Below are 14,179 nucleotides of genomic sequence, written 5' to 3'. Positions count from 1 at the left end.
CCAGGGGGCGCAGCAGCAGCCGGCCGCGAGAGCCATGTTGGAGCCGGCGCTCGGGGGCGGCTCCGCGCTCGGTCGAGGGGTATCCCCGCTGCACGCGTTGCCCCTCGCCGCTCCCTCAGCGCCTTCTTTGCCGCCGTCCCCTCACACCAGGACGGAGCCCTCTGACCCACAACCGCCTGTCACGCGGCGCTGTCCCGGCACGCCACCCACCACGAAGTTGCCCTCAGCCCCGGTGCCGGGAGTTCCCGGGGTTCTCCGCCGCTCTCCCCGACCCCCAGCTGAAGTTGCCCTGAGGCCGCTGCCCCCCTTGGAGGCGGCTGCGAGCCCACTTCAGACTCACCGACTCCCTGTACCTGGATAAAGACGCCCGTTACCGGTCCTCGATCCCAGGGCTCGCCTCGCGCCCTCACGGGAGTCCCCTCGCTCCGCGTCCCACAGCTTCAGCCCGGCTGAGCGTCCCGCTCGGGACAGCTGCGAGCACAGGTAGGCAACGGTCTGCGCCCGCTGCTGCGGCCTGAGGGGGCTCAGCCGCTCCTGCCACCGCTCCTCAGGAGGGGCTCCCCAAAGGACGGGCTCCCCTCAGAGCCGGCTTCCCCGCCCGCACCGCGCTGACAGCCTTCCTCAGCCCAAACACCCATGTCCCATATTAAGATCCCGGACTTTAAATCTTCCCCCTTCACGCAGGTATGAATATGTTTTTACAGCTCACCACATTACCTTGCTGGGACCACTGTAAAGCAAAATAAGGCTGAGAAGACTTCATTGGGACCTGCTCTTAGAATTTTAGTCAGTGTAGTTTCTCTGAACTGCTGTGTCCGTTCACTTGGCTCTACAAAATGGAGCTGGGCTTCATTTAGTTTGTATTCCCTCATTTTCACATTTGCCTGAGCCTCCAGGGTTTTAAAACTCTAGAGACCAACTGCCCTGTTGGGCTTCTAAATACCATCACTTCAGTTGAAAGTATTAGTTCCCTGACCAAAAGCAGGATTAAATAAAAAAGCAGCCCAAAGGCTGTCAGCATCTCTCAATACCTACAACTGGCCTTGTTCTTGTTAAATCTACAGAAGCTTATGATCCCAGAAATTCCAGTCTTCAGCAAATAAGCACGGTCAGACTGTCATTTTCTCTTGGTATTTTGCTTATGTTTCTGTGTAATACATACAACTCAATACTGGGCAGTTATACCATAAGCATACAAGTTTTACATCTAATGTGCAATTTAAATTGCATTCTTCTACACCAATATACGAAGCATCTTTTCTTCATTAATTTGTTGCTCAGGCTGAGAACCTCATTAAACCCACAAATATGCTACAGCATAAGGACTGTAACAACTGCACCAGACAGTAGGGCTAAACAATTTGCACTACTGCGTCCAGCTTTCTACTTTCATCTTTTATATTCAGTTGCACTCATATATTCAATAACGCAGCTGCACAGTGTAGAGCCATGTTTTAGACTATACCCTTCAGCCACAGCAAAAGCACAGAGAACACTGCCTAACCCCATTTATACCTGTATACTCAATTTTTATTTTGAATAATTCAACTTTATCCTGATACTGCTTCAGTTAAGATTTTTAAGATCTTATGCTTGCAAAAGACTGTAGCAATTCTACAAACATAAGAATATATTGATACAGAGAAGGGGATAAGTTGTTTTACTATGCTTTTTACTATCTCACATTGTGAAATGCATCTGAGTTCTGCTGCCTATACAGGGTGAATCAAGAAATACTTAGTTGTGTACGTACTGCACAAATCCACGTACAGCCTACAGCACAAGTGTCAACATCTATAAAACAGTGAGGATTTTGTATCTGTATTAGACCAAAGGAGCCCAATAACATTTGCTGTAAATCAGAACACTACGTCTCTTACTGACCTCTTATTTATTAGTTGTCATCTAGAAGTGCTTAATATTCTGTTTAGTAAAGGGATCTAATTCTAGAACTGGAGAAATGGTTGCATGGAGAGGTATGTTAACTTTCAGAACCAAGACTATAAATAAATCCTTTTGGAGTCTATTGGTATAATTAAAAAAGCACATTTCTAAGCGAGTTGAACACCAAAGGAAGAGGAATTTTATGTATGATACTCTATACTGCATCTATTCTTCAGACAGATGAGGAGAAATAGGTTCTCCCAAAAGGTACACAGAAAATGTACAGCCTAGTTGTTCCAGGCTGGTAACTAGGTGGGTTCCTTTCTCCAAGGGTAAAGGAAAGAACCTAAGAATTTACAGCTGGAAGGCATGGCCTCAACCAACTCAGCAAATCCTCTTGTTTAAATTACTGAGCTGCTTTTGCCCATTCTTTTTCCTCCAAATCACTTCGTAAAAGGTGTTGAATTTAAGTATTCTGTTTTAGAGTCAGTTACACGTGCATTTACCAGACACCAAGTTGTTGCTATGTAAGGTAAGGACTAGAGCTCAGCTGCAGACTAAAGTCAGCGTGAGGAAGCAGGGGCTTACGATTTTTGCTGATATAATTCAAATTATCAACTATCATTTATTATGATGAAAAATATAATAAATATTCACTTAATATTTTAAAAGGTCATTAAGATTTTATCTGTTATTCTGAACAGTTATTGATGTACTCATTTTTCTCTGGAGGCTTTTGCTTCTTACATTCATTTTATATTAAATCTTAAGAAATCTAGCATTATGCTTATCTGCCATATCTCCTTTACACATCTCTGATCAGCTTTCATTTAGACAGACCTTTAGTCCAACAAGTAGCTTGTAAAAAAAATCAGTTTCAAGTGTTTGCCTCATCAGAAGTACAATGCACAGTTGCTTGTATCAGCAATACCTTCAGCAAACCTTGCATTCAGAAAGCTATGACATTTTGGAATGCTAGAATTCAAGCTGTACAGAACAAGCAGTATGAATGAGGTTAACTTGAGATGTTCACTCTGAAAAAGTACTTCGAAGAAATGGACAAGAATGTAGGTAAAAATGCTCTTAGAAAACAAAAGAGACAAACTCAAATGAGTATCTATAGTTCCTAACCGGACAAAGATTAGAGAGCTCTGAAGAATCTGAGAATTCAACTGCCTGTAAGTGAAAAAGAAGCAAGTGGAACAGAAGTGACAATTAATTTGATGAAACATTTCTTGAAACCTTTTTACAAATATCACTTCTTGGCCAAGAATCAGAAAGAATTTTAGGATATTCTTGTGACTGCATAACAAAATTACAATGAAAATATAAGAAAGTCATCCAGTCAAAAAAGAGCTTTTAATACACAACCCCCCACGTAGCTACTGAGTAACCGCGTTCTCCCTGTGCAGAAAACTCAACTTTTCACATCCCCAATATGGAGTGCTAATACGTCCTTGTCATAAAAGGAATCAATAACAAGTTTGTTAACAATTCATTTCATATTCAAATAAGTTCCAGCACTTCAATAGAATATGCCTGAGTGTCTGTCTGGCATTTAATTCTTTGCAGTTCTTGCAAACTTCCTTCGATTTTGTTAAGTTCAGAGTAGAATCGTACCTAAAAACAAAGACCACACATTTATGACAAAACAAATTTTAAATCTTCTCCTACACAATTTATACCATGTAGCTATTTGCTGTCTTACACAGTTTAATACATTCAAACAAAACCAATGCAGCACCTTTAGGGATCAAGATGATGAAGATAAGCAAGTACTATTTAGTGTTCAGGAATAGGCTTATGGCACTGAATATATTTTAATTGATATACTGTATATTTACATGTGTTGTTCTTCTCCAACCCTGCCCCGAGTAATCTTACTGGCCATATTTTAACTCAATACTACAATGAAATCATTATGCAAAACTTACTTGGGCTCTCACAAACTTATGCATGCTTGAAAGCAATCTTTTTGCTTCTGGTAGCATCACCATAACTGTGAAGTGAGCATCAAGTAATAGACACATCCAATCCATGATCTGAACAAAAACAAAACAGAAGTGACATGGGTTTTGCTTCAAAAACACTCTGAAATATTAACTCCTGATAAAAAAAAAAGACATGGCTTCATAGTTTAATGCCGGATATTTATTTTCAGATAGAAAAGAAAGCATCATGCTACTCAATAAGGTCCACTAATAAACAATACCTTACAGAATTAACATAAGTCTCAGTTGATTTTAGAGAACCTGAAGGAGGCCCAACTTTTTAGAACTAGTTGCTTACCTGACTTACAGTTGGAGAGAGAACTCCGGGAAGAGTTGTATTTATTCTTTCACTGCATTTCACATACAGGTAATGTAAATACCTGAGAAACAGCTGAGAGAAGAAAAGACTGAATGTTTGTAAGAAGAAACATTTAAGACCTAGGAGTTTTGCCCTGCACAAGGCAATAACACACAATGATAATCTTTTTTTTTTTCTTTAATTAAGAAACTAAAGCATTAAAAATAAGTATCATGGCTCTCCTCCTTCATCTATAGCTGTGAATTTGAAAATTCAGGAATACTCAGTGTAAAGTGATGTTCTGTGACAGGCACTGTTCCAGTGTTAGTGCCAGGTGCACTTTCAGCACAAGTCCTACATTTTTTTTTTGTCTCCAGAATAAGACTTGAGGAGATTAGTCAGTGTTAATCAATAGAAGTGCAGTTCTGATGTGTGGTGTTTACTGTCGGGTTGGCTTTTTTTTTGGTCTGTTCTGGTTTTAATTCAATTTTCTAAATCTCTGTTTCTAACACATCTGATTAAGTTAGTATCTCAGTAGTTTAAAAGCACTTAAAATAAGGAGAAGGTACTACACCATTAGAATATTTTTCATGCAGATCTGGTCATAATTGAGTTTTCTTTCTTACATTTATCTAAAATGAGCAGACTATAAGAAATAGTACGTGTTCACTTGGAATACATGGAACACTTAACAGCATTAGATCTTATTAGTCATGTTCTTTTCATATGCTAGTGGCAAGTTTCTGATAGATAACAAACACACACAAACACCTTTTTCTTTTCTTTCCCCCAAATAATGAGGACATTTCAGCTTCTTTTTTTTTTTTTTTGCTTCAAAATACTTACAACAGCTTGCTGAGCTGGAAGGCCTTTCAGATGAGGCAAAAGAAACGTTTCACTGTAAGCTGAATGAAGAACAGCATTTCTGTGCAATGTTATTGAGGAAATGTTACTGCAGGAAAAATATTAGTTACTACAAACTAAAACCAACCTTAATTAAAATATTTCTGTAGGTTGAGAGATCTTTTTGAATCTCTTATTTCTATTATGAAATATATACAGCAACTGAAACATAATACTCAGCTTGAACACAGTTCCATTTACTGCAAGAAAGGAACTGTCTAACATTTCAATAGACAAACATTAAAAGCATTGAGACTAAATTGCTTCGAACAAAGTTCCAGTCTACACTTCTGTAAATTTAAATTGGTACAGAGAAATTTTCAGCAATAGCAGAAGATCATTTTCAGCAATGTTAAACAGACATTCAAATCATAAATACCACACAGACTTCCCTTCATTTAAACACACAGAGGATACAATAATGCTGCCTTTTGAGGTCCAACAGGGCAGAATTCAACACTGTCCATCATATGAATTTCCTTCATGCCTGTAACATCACAACCATCTTCCTCCAGTTCAGTACTGAAACCATTTTCTACAACTTCAGTCTTAACTTCTTTATTGTTTGGTTCAATGTCAATGTAAGAGATTACAGATTCCAGATCCACGTCTGTTCTTTCCAGATACTCATCACTAATGCTATAGAAGAAAAATTCCACACATATTTAGTATTTTTAGTGTTAGCTTAAAAACAAACAAAAAAGCCCAGCAATGTCATCAACCCCACAACAACACACACTGACTCTATGAAGCTTATGAGTATGAAAATACACACCAAAATATGAGAGTTTCAGAATGGATCAAGGCCATGAGAAAACAGCTAGCATTTACCATTAACTTGAGCAACATATGTTTTTGCTCAAGTGTTCCAACAGTGTAAATTGCTGTATTACTAGATGTTGCCATAGGCTTATTTAAAAGGTTACACACATACTCTGTTCAAGACTGTCACTGTATTCTGACATCGCTGGGACTACCTCAACCTCTAAGCCAGCCATGGTTTTCCTACTGCTCAGTAATAAATATTTGATATTTCTAAGGGAGGAGATGAACAAGTGTGTTAAACAGTAAACAGCCAGTATGTAAAAGGATGTGCCATTTAAACCAGCAAGTTTACCAAAAGGCATTTTTCTTTAAATTACAGCTTACACAAGTTTTAAAATACGTGCATGCAATGGGCATCTTGTAAAAAGCATGTCAGTCTGAAGGACTGCAACACAGACTGTACTCAGAATTAATAATATTATGCACTTAATTAGTCATCTAAAAACTTACTTTAAGTAAAAGTCCTGGTTTGGTGAAGAATAAATAAGTAACTAAACAAAAAAAATGTAAAAAGACTGATTCCAACTTACCTCAAAAATACTTTCAAGCAAGCGTAAGTAATTTCTTCAGGAATATCTGGAAACCGTTGTAAGCAGATTTGTAAGAGATGTACATCTTTTTTCTCTAAAGCAACAGCCATTAAGTCTGGACACAAACTGTTAGAATATGAAAAGAATAGGCTGCAGAGTTCACACTCACTGAAAGCTCCATTAACAAAGAATGTAGAAGGATTAATCTTGTTTTACACAAAAATCCATCTGAGAATTGTCAGCTTCATCAGAAAACAAGCAATAGACTTCAAAGGAAACCAAATATAAGCACCTGATAAATCAAGGATTTTTTTTTTTAAATGAAGAACTGAATTTCTATTTTCTAAAAACTTTGGCTTACAATTTTAAACAAAAAAAGAAAAAATTCAGAATTATCACCTGTAAGATAACTCTCGTTTCTGGATCATCTGTATCAGGAAGTTTCGAGGGTAGAACGCTGGGTCTGTTTTACACCTGTTTATTAGAGCACTTATTACACTTCCAATGGCGGCCTGAAAATCTGGTCTCTGTACTTTTGACAACAATTGCCTCAATTCATCTTCAACTGCAGCTGTGGAAGCATCCTGAAAATGAAAAATACCATTCAGTTCAGCTGTACAAGGCATAGGTTTGAGGACTGTACACAGAGGAAGGCAGTAGATCAAAGTATTACAACGCTTGCAACAAGATTTCAAAAGGAACTATATCAGAATACAGATACAGTTACCATATCTTTTGTATCACCATGATGTTTATTTTCAAGATCGGGTTGGATGCAACACTGAGCAACCTCATCAAGTGTGGAGTGCCTCTGCCCAGGGCAGGAGGTTGGAATTAGGTGGTCTTTGAGGTCCTACCCAACACAAACTGTTCTATGGTATCCTGGGACTCGCTTCAATGCTCACTCATCAAATAATATATTGAACTAAGTGACCAGATGGGTAGGCAAGTACATTCTCTGACTTGTTTTGGAAATGAGTTAAATGTTATCTTCTGAAAACAATAAAGATGCATAGTTACGTGACAAATAATCTACAAATAGCAACTTATAGCACCTTTTTCCTAGCATTGTGACTTACTAGATCCAAAATATCATCAAAGTGAAAAACAGACAAAAAAAAAATAGTTAAAAGATTAAAAAAAAAAATCAGGTGAAACATCTTCTCACCTTATTTACTGCATGAAAATGCATTTGTGCAAGTTCTCAGAAGTCAGACAGCTGTTATAAACCCCATATTGAACAGTTATATTACATCTTCCTATGACAAAACTTCATAAGCCCAAACACTATTTTTACACAGTAATAACAGAATCCTCCAACAAACCTGTTTAAGGCAGCTTCTTCAGCTTGATCTATACAAGAGGAAATGTGAGAAGATAACAGCTTAGGAGGTGACTGAAAATTAATTAAGGCTACTTGGTGTACTTACTTTTATACTTAGTAAGAGCTGCCCAATTGTGGAGGCACCTGGCTGTATGTTCTCAACTGTGCTCTTTTTTGATCTTAACTACAATAAAGAAAACAAGTTATTATTCAGCTCCAAAAAGGCAATTCAAGGATTTCAAGCAAGATAACTAGGAACATTGTGTGCTGTTTGCTACAAATTGCATTTAAAAGTAGCAGCATTGGGAAGAGACAAACACAAAACAAAAGAGCTCACACACATTCGCTGTGTTAACTTACTGTCATTGTGGATTCAGACTTTAGAGCTGCAGACTGCTGTGACTGACAGGAAACCAGGAGCTCTTCATCTTGGAGAGTATTCCAGTTTAGAAATGAACAAAGATCTGTGAAGACAAAAATAAGGCTATGTGAAGTTAACAATGCCACTTATTAAGAACTTCTGATACTAACATGCACTTTCTGAAGTGTAATACGTTTTTTGCAAAGAAACTTCCATGTTTTCTTTCATCAGTAAGTAATTTTGAGACATTTTGCATATTTTCCCTTTTTAGTCTTTGGTAGGAGGAGAAAAGTTATTCCACAACTTATTGCAAACATCATCTGCCATTTTCCCAGTACAGTGCTAAGCAGTACTTCTCACTTGTATTTTCTTTAACCTTAGGTACTTTCTTTAAACTTAGGTTTGGTACTGCCTCATTTAGTAATAAGTGCTCTAAAAACACAATATAAAAGACTGTGCTTTAATTGTTTCAGTGGTTATACCAGCATCTCAGTGTTTTCAATAATTGCAGCATTTGAATGACACTTCAATGAAGCCACCATAAGTTCAAACATTTGTATGCTTCAAATTCTCTGATGTTCTCAGTAAGAGCACTAACATCTAACAGCTGATACACTAACTTACTTCAAGCAGTTCAGGCTTAACTGATTTTATACAACAATATTAAAACAATTTCTACGCAATTTCAGAAGTTTTCCTGCTAGATCTCACTGTAATCAGAAAACTTCTTACCAGAGGTTTGACTGTCCTTCAGCTTTCCCACAGCAGCTGCCAAGGATGAAGTTTCACACTTGTATATAACTACTGTTAGCACTTTTCCATGAGTGAAGAAAAATTTTTCCCCATAACACCACAACTGCAAAATATTAAACACATCATTAATGAGTGAAGCAGAGACATTTCTGCACATGCTAATCTTTAATTTCCAACTACAAAATTCAACAGGAAATCAGCAATCAGATGATTTTAGCAGTTATTTTTGGTAGTTTTTAAACACATTAGCAGACCTTCATTGACTGTTGATTCTATCTATGGAAATGATTGCATTGTTGAATATTTTCCAAGGATGCCTTAAACTAAAGTGACTGCTTTGAGGCACTAAATCCACTTGATTTTTTTTATTATTATTTTTAAAATCCCTTCCTGTACAATTTTATGTCAAAAATGAGTCAGCTGTTCTATTTAACTGGTGCATTTATTAATTAGGTTCCAGTTCACTTATTACTGACAGCTGAATACTCTGAGCCGTGGTCACTTGCAAGCTTTCAGAATGTAATAAATACCAACTGAGGATTTCATTCTCACCAAACAAGGCTAACAAAAAACAGAAGTTCTGAATTACTATGGATTTTGCTAAGGGCTACCATGCTCCTGTTTAGAGATTATGACAAAAATAGGTCATCAGCTGGCCAGTATTAGTTTTGTTTCAGAAGTTGACATTTACTGCTCTTCCAGACAGAACCATAACTGCAGTTTGCTTGTCTCTTTTCTATTGTGCCATATGCAATAGATGAAGGTTTATGAACCACAAAGTAAAGACTGAACTCACTTGTCCACTGGTTCCCAGGGGTAGTTCCTTTGAAGCTTGTAATGTTTGAAATTTTGTATTCCATATTGTTAGGCACTCTAGGAAAAATAAAGAGATAAATGTGACAAACCCCAAAGCAACAAAAATGCTACGTTTTCTTTTGTGACTTTCAGTTAGAAACACTTCAGGACATACAAGTAACTGTTTCAAAATAACTTCGCTTAATAATGCACTCAGCACTACGCAATGTATCTTTTTGGTTAGGTCTTTCAACAAACAAGTCTGAAACTCAGCTCTCTTCGAAGAGCACTGAAGAAAAAGCTGCAATGAGATCAGCCAAAATCTCTGTAACTTTCAGTCATAAAATGCTGTTCAGTGGCTTAACTTTCAGTGATCCCACATCTCAGAAGTTAGTCATGAAAGCAGTATTTCACTTCTTTAAGATACCATTTTATTATAGTATGTGAGGTCCATTTCCCTGCATACAACAGTTTTAAGAGCCAACCATTTCATTTAATATGCAGTATTTATAATATTCACTGAAGAAGAAACAGCAGTGCTCTTTATTCATCTGCTCTGTTAAACAAAAACAATCAAGAACAAAAAGCAAGACACAAAACACCTCTGCTTTAAGGATGTTGTAGAATTTAAGACACCTTCATCTGACTTTTCCAGTTACCTTTGGATTCTTCATCAGATGCTGCTAGACTTCCTAGTACTGCAACATGGTCTTTATCAAGAACAACAAAAGAAGTTCCTTTTAGAACACTTCCAGATATTGAAAGGTTTAGTAGTAGTGATTTAGACAGAGTTTGCTCTTCCTCTTCACTATTTTGCTGTAGAGGTATCAGAACTTTATATATAGAGTCACTGGAGTCTGTCAAAACAAACAAATGATGTCTTTATGTCTGACATTAAAAAAATTATTCGATACAACATGGCAAGATGAGCACTGAGAAAAGAAGTAAAATAGGATACTTGAAGGGCACATTATCATGCAAAGCAGAATAAAAGCACAGCTTTCTGGAGGTTTTCAAAGTACAAGTTACAACGTTGAAGAACAGTAAGCCTTTTCAACCATTAAAATATCAGGAAAATTTAACTGTGTAGTCTATCATTTGCTGTTATAAAACATTCAACAGAGAAGAGCAAAAATATTAAACAGTAATTCACAAACATCAGTATTTTATGTCCTTCTATGTAACTTACGGTTTTAATATTAAAAAAACATTAGAAAATTCAACTCACATAAACACAGAAGTGTGATAATCTGCTTTTTTATATATGCTGTGAAACAAAGTGGATTAGATAATTCCTGTTGTTCAAGCTTATATTTGTGTAGACTCCTCATCTTAAGTTTCTGCACGTAGACAAAAAAATCTCCATCCTAAAACAAAGAGGAAAAAGATTGTCTTTAACTGACAGAAGGAAGGGCTAACAAGTTCAGATATTTCTACTGAATTATTTTGAATGCTGAACAAGATTAGGAATTTGTGTTTACTATAGAACGTACAGCTGAAGACAACTATATAATGAAAATTTTAATTTGATGCAACAAATAGATTCACAGGAAGTAACATCTGCATGAAGAGAGAAATGAAGTCAATCAATTGTACATTATATTTAATCTCAGCTGTTCTGAACTTTTAAGAGCCAGGCTATCCAGCCCTGAAAACAGTGTAAGTGTTGTGCCACAGACAACATACACACAGAATAATTATTTCACTAAACGCTCTTAGAATCCAGTTAAACAAGTGATGGATTTTAGTAGAAGGATTTAGATTTGCAGTTGTAAAAGCTAAACATTTGTTAAACTCACTTTCTCTGTGACAAAAATTAAGACAGGTTGTTGACCTTCCAGAAATGCTTCACTCCACCTGAAAACAGAAAGATGTACAAACATTTTCTAAATTCTGGGGCTATATTTAAAAATCGTATCATAATTATTCAGGCAGCCTCTTACTTTTATACCTGTACTAAAAGTCTAAGGTTTTAAAAGTCAATGCATTAAAAAAATAAAATAATAATTATCAACAAATCAGCCCCAAGATCTTGATCTTGGGATGTTAATCTTAAGATTTCCTCTCTCTTCCCCACAAAGAAGGGTGCAACAACATGAGTTCCTCTGATCAAGGGTCAGGATTCATAACTTTGTATCACTTACTTGATAACTTCATCTGAGATAACATCTTCAATTTCTTGTTGTGGAGCTTCCAAAAGAACATCTAAAGTTCGAACACCCCCTCCTCTGAATAACACCAATGGCTCCGCATGGGGCAGTGAATGTACTCTGTACACCTCAGCTGAAAGCTAAAAAGAAAAGGAAATTGTTTAAGTTCTATGTTCATCAGTGCATTACCTTGAAAGCCAAGTGTTTTGCACAACATTTTTTAAAAAGTTATCTCATTAAATGAGTAAAATAAGGATGATGAACCTGCAAGATACCAAAAAATGCTTATTTTCTGAAATGCAACTAGTAATGCAAATCACTACCCAACAGAAAGCCAGGAAAGCATCCTAATGAGCATGAAGTTTATAAACGACATCAGAAAAAAAGTGTAATTGAGGTAAAGGAGCTCAAACAACTGCTATACACCATTACACAAAGTGCTGTTTATCATGTCCACCAGCAGAACAGAAAATAATTGTCCTTCAGCACAATCCACAATAATAAAAGTCCTTTCAAATGTTGGACAGCCATCACTTTGTGTGGTGCTTTGATGATTAAGCCTATCAACTGAAGTGGATTCCTTGCAATGCTCTGTAATATCACAAACCACAAATCAAGACAACTGTCAGCTAAATTGTAATGCTATCAGTATTATAAAAGTCAGCATCTCTTCAACCCCGTGAGATTCAAAGTGTTAAAAGTGAACATATGTAAGAAACTTACTGTTGCTTTAAATACTTTGTCCAAGTTAACATCTTTATCCTTCCATATTCGTAAAACCTTAAAGAGAAACATCATTTTTTAAGCAGCAAACCAGCAGCACATTGACTTCTTATCATATAAAATAACAGCGATTGCATCCTACTGAAAAATGGAGGAAAACATACAGTTAAGTATTCAAGCAGCCGTACTGAAAACAGACTTAGGAAGTTTGCATGGGAAGAAGCTGAAATGGGAACCACAAAAATACAAATAAAGCTTAACATTTTGATCTTGAAAGAAGGGATAGGTAAGAATGCAGCTAAGAAAAAAGAGACAGCAAAACTCTAAATGAAAGTTGATCAAAGCAATGGAGGCAGATTAAGATACAGATGGTCTGATCTGGAAGGGAACATTTCAAGGTCAAAAAGAATATTTCATTAACAAGTGATCAGTATGTGCTGAGCAAACATTGCTATAAGTACACAACCAGGAAATGTTTGACCATAAGACAAGAGTAGATAGTTAAGGATGCAGTTCTGAACCATTTCTACATAATAACCGTGCAGCTCTAAATTTCTACCAGTCTACAACAAGAAAAGCTTATTCTTAGTGAACGTGTGCATGAGGCATTCTTCACTGAGAATGCTTCAGTTTTTAAAAGGCCACTGTGTAGCTGATGCTCAGCATAGATAGTTTTCATGTCACTAACAAACGCACTGTGCAGCCCTGGAACTGCACAGCCCTACCCACTCTAAGAGCAGAGATGACCTGAGGTACAACTGCATTAAAGCACCGTTACCAGCTTTGAAAGCTTGTCATGAAGTTTTGAGAACTCCACACATTCCCAGTAGCTAAGAATCCAGCACTCCCGATCTCTTCCTTGCCTATATTCACCCAGATGACTCACGACATCATTTTTCCCCTTAAGAAAAGAATCTCACCTTGTTATCATGAACAGCTATATATTCATGAGTCTCAAAGTTGCATACAACTGGACACGTGATAATCTGCCCATGTTTAACTGACCAACAGCCCAGTGGCTTCTGATCTGAGACCTAGAAAAATCAGGATAAAGTCATGTAATTAATATGCAACAGTACATGCTGGGGATTGCTCTCATGATCGAATGAGAACATAAAAATAAGGAAAGTTCCACCCTAACAGGACTCATAAGTTCTGCGTTAGCATTCTTAACTGCAATGCTAGCATTTCAGAGTACAGTGGAGCTCTGCATTAATCAAAAGCTTTTTTTTTTTTTTTCCTACATGAGGAAATGGCACTAAATACATGACAGGAAATGACACCGCGGGTTCATTAAGACACAGCCTCCAGCCCCATTGACCAAATACATAGAGACAGACGTTTTCAGAAAGTTTCATTTAATGGTCACTGCAACAGATGCATAGGTTAAAAGAAGCAACTACAACCCACAGGTCAAGTATTGCGAGCACACTTAAATCTCTGTTCTCCACCCAACAGGAAGGCAGCTGACACCAAACTGACAACTGGGCACAACTGCCGTCACCCGTACGCGACACGGAGACGTGACACCCCTGGCTGTGAGTATTGCGTGACACGGGAACGGAGAGGAAAAGAAACAGCACGGGAACCACTCCGGGGATCGCCTAAGGCCGCTACTACGGACGCAGAGAAGGCGGGGGGG

The 14,179-nt window shown here is 37.5% G+C and overlaps 2 protein-coding genes across 2 annotated transcripts in view; both read right to left on the bottom strand.

Moving 5' to 3' along the window:
• The window catches only part of BPTF (bromodomain PHD finger transcription factor), a 45,562-nt gene extending 45,526 nt beyond the window's left edge, over positions 1-36 (bottom strand). Inside the window, 1 exon segment of the mRNA XM_019621615.1 lies at positions 12-36. Within this exon segment, the coding sequence (XP_019477160.1) occupies positions 12-36 (25 nt within the window).
• Positions 37-2,060: 2,024 nt separating this feature from the next.
• The window catches only part of NOL11 (nucleolar protein 11), a 13,673-nt gene continuing 1,554 nt past the window's right edge, over positions 2,061-14,179 (bottom strand). Inside the window, exons 2-18 of the mRNA XM_010721677.3 lie at positions 13,458-13,571; positions 12,538-12,594; positions 11,809-11,954; positions 11,464-11,521; positions 10,893-11,031; positions 10,324-10,521; positions 9,666-9,742; positions 8,849-8,972; positions 8,116-8,219; positions 7,862-7,939; positions 6,831-7,015; positions 6,432-6,557; positions 5,494-5,715; positions 5,020-5,098; positions 4,174-4,266; positions 3,819-3,926; positions 2,061-3,504 (exon numbers count right to left, since the gene is read on the bottom strand). Of these exons, the coding sequence (XP_010719979.1) occupies positions 3,391-3,504; positions 3,819-3,926; positions 4,174-4,266; positions 5,020-5,098; positions 5,494-5,715; positions 6,432-6,557; positions 6,831-7,015; positions 7,862-7,939; positions 8,116-8,219; positions 8,849-8,972; positions 9,666-9,742; positions 10,324-10,521; positions 10,893-11,031; positions 11,464-11,521; positions 11,809-11,954; positions 12,538-12,594; positions 13,458-13,571 (2,022 nt within the window). The 3' untranslated portion in view covers positions 2,061-3,390. The remainder of the gene's footprint in view (positions 3,505-3,818; positions 3,927-4,173; positions 4,267-5,019; positions 5,099-5,493; positions 5,716-6,431; positions 6,558-6,830; positions 7,016-7,861; positions 7,940-8,115; positions 8,220-8,848; positions 8,973-9,665; positions 9,743-10,323; positions 10,522-10,892; positions 11,032-11,463; positions 11,522-11,808; positions 11,955-12,537; positions 12,595-13,457; positions 13,572-14,179) is intronic.

This window comes from Meleagris gallopavo, chromosome 20, assembly GCF_000146605.3.
Source record: "Meleagris gallopavo isolate NT-WF06-2002-E0010 breed Aviagen turkey brand Nicholas breeding stock chromosome 20, Turkey_5.1, whole genome shotgun sequence".
Lineage (NCBI taxonomy): Eukaryota > Metazoa > Chordata > Aves > Galliformes > Phasianidae > Meleagris > Meleagris gallopavo.
This window is presented reverse-complemented; position numbering and strand designations above follow the sequence as displayed.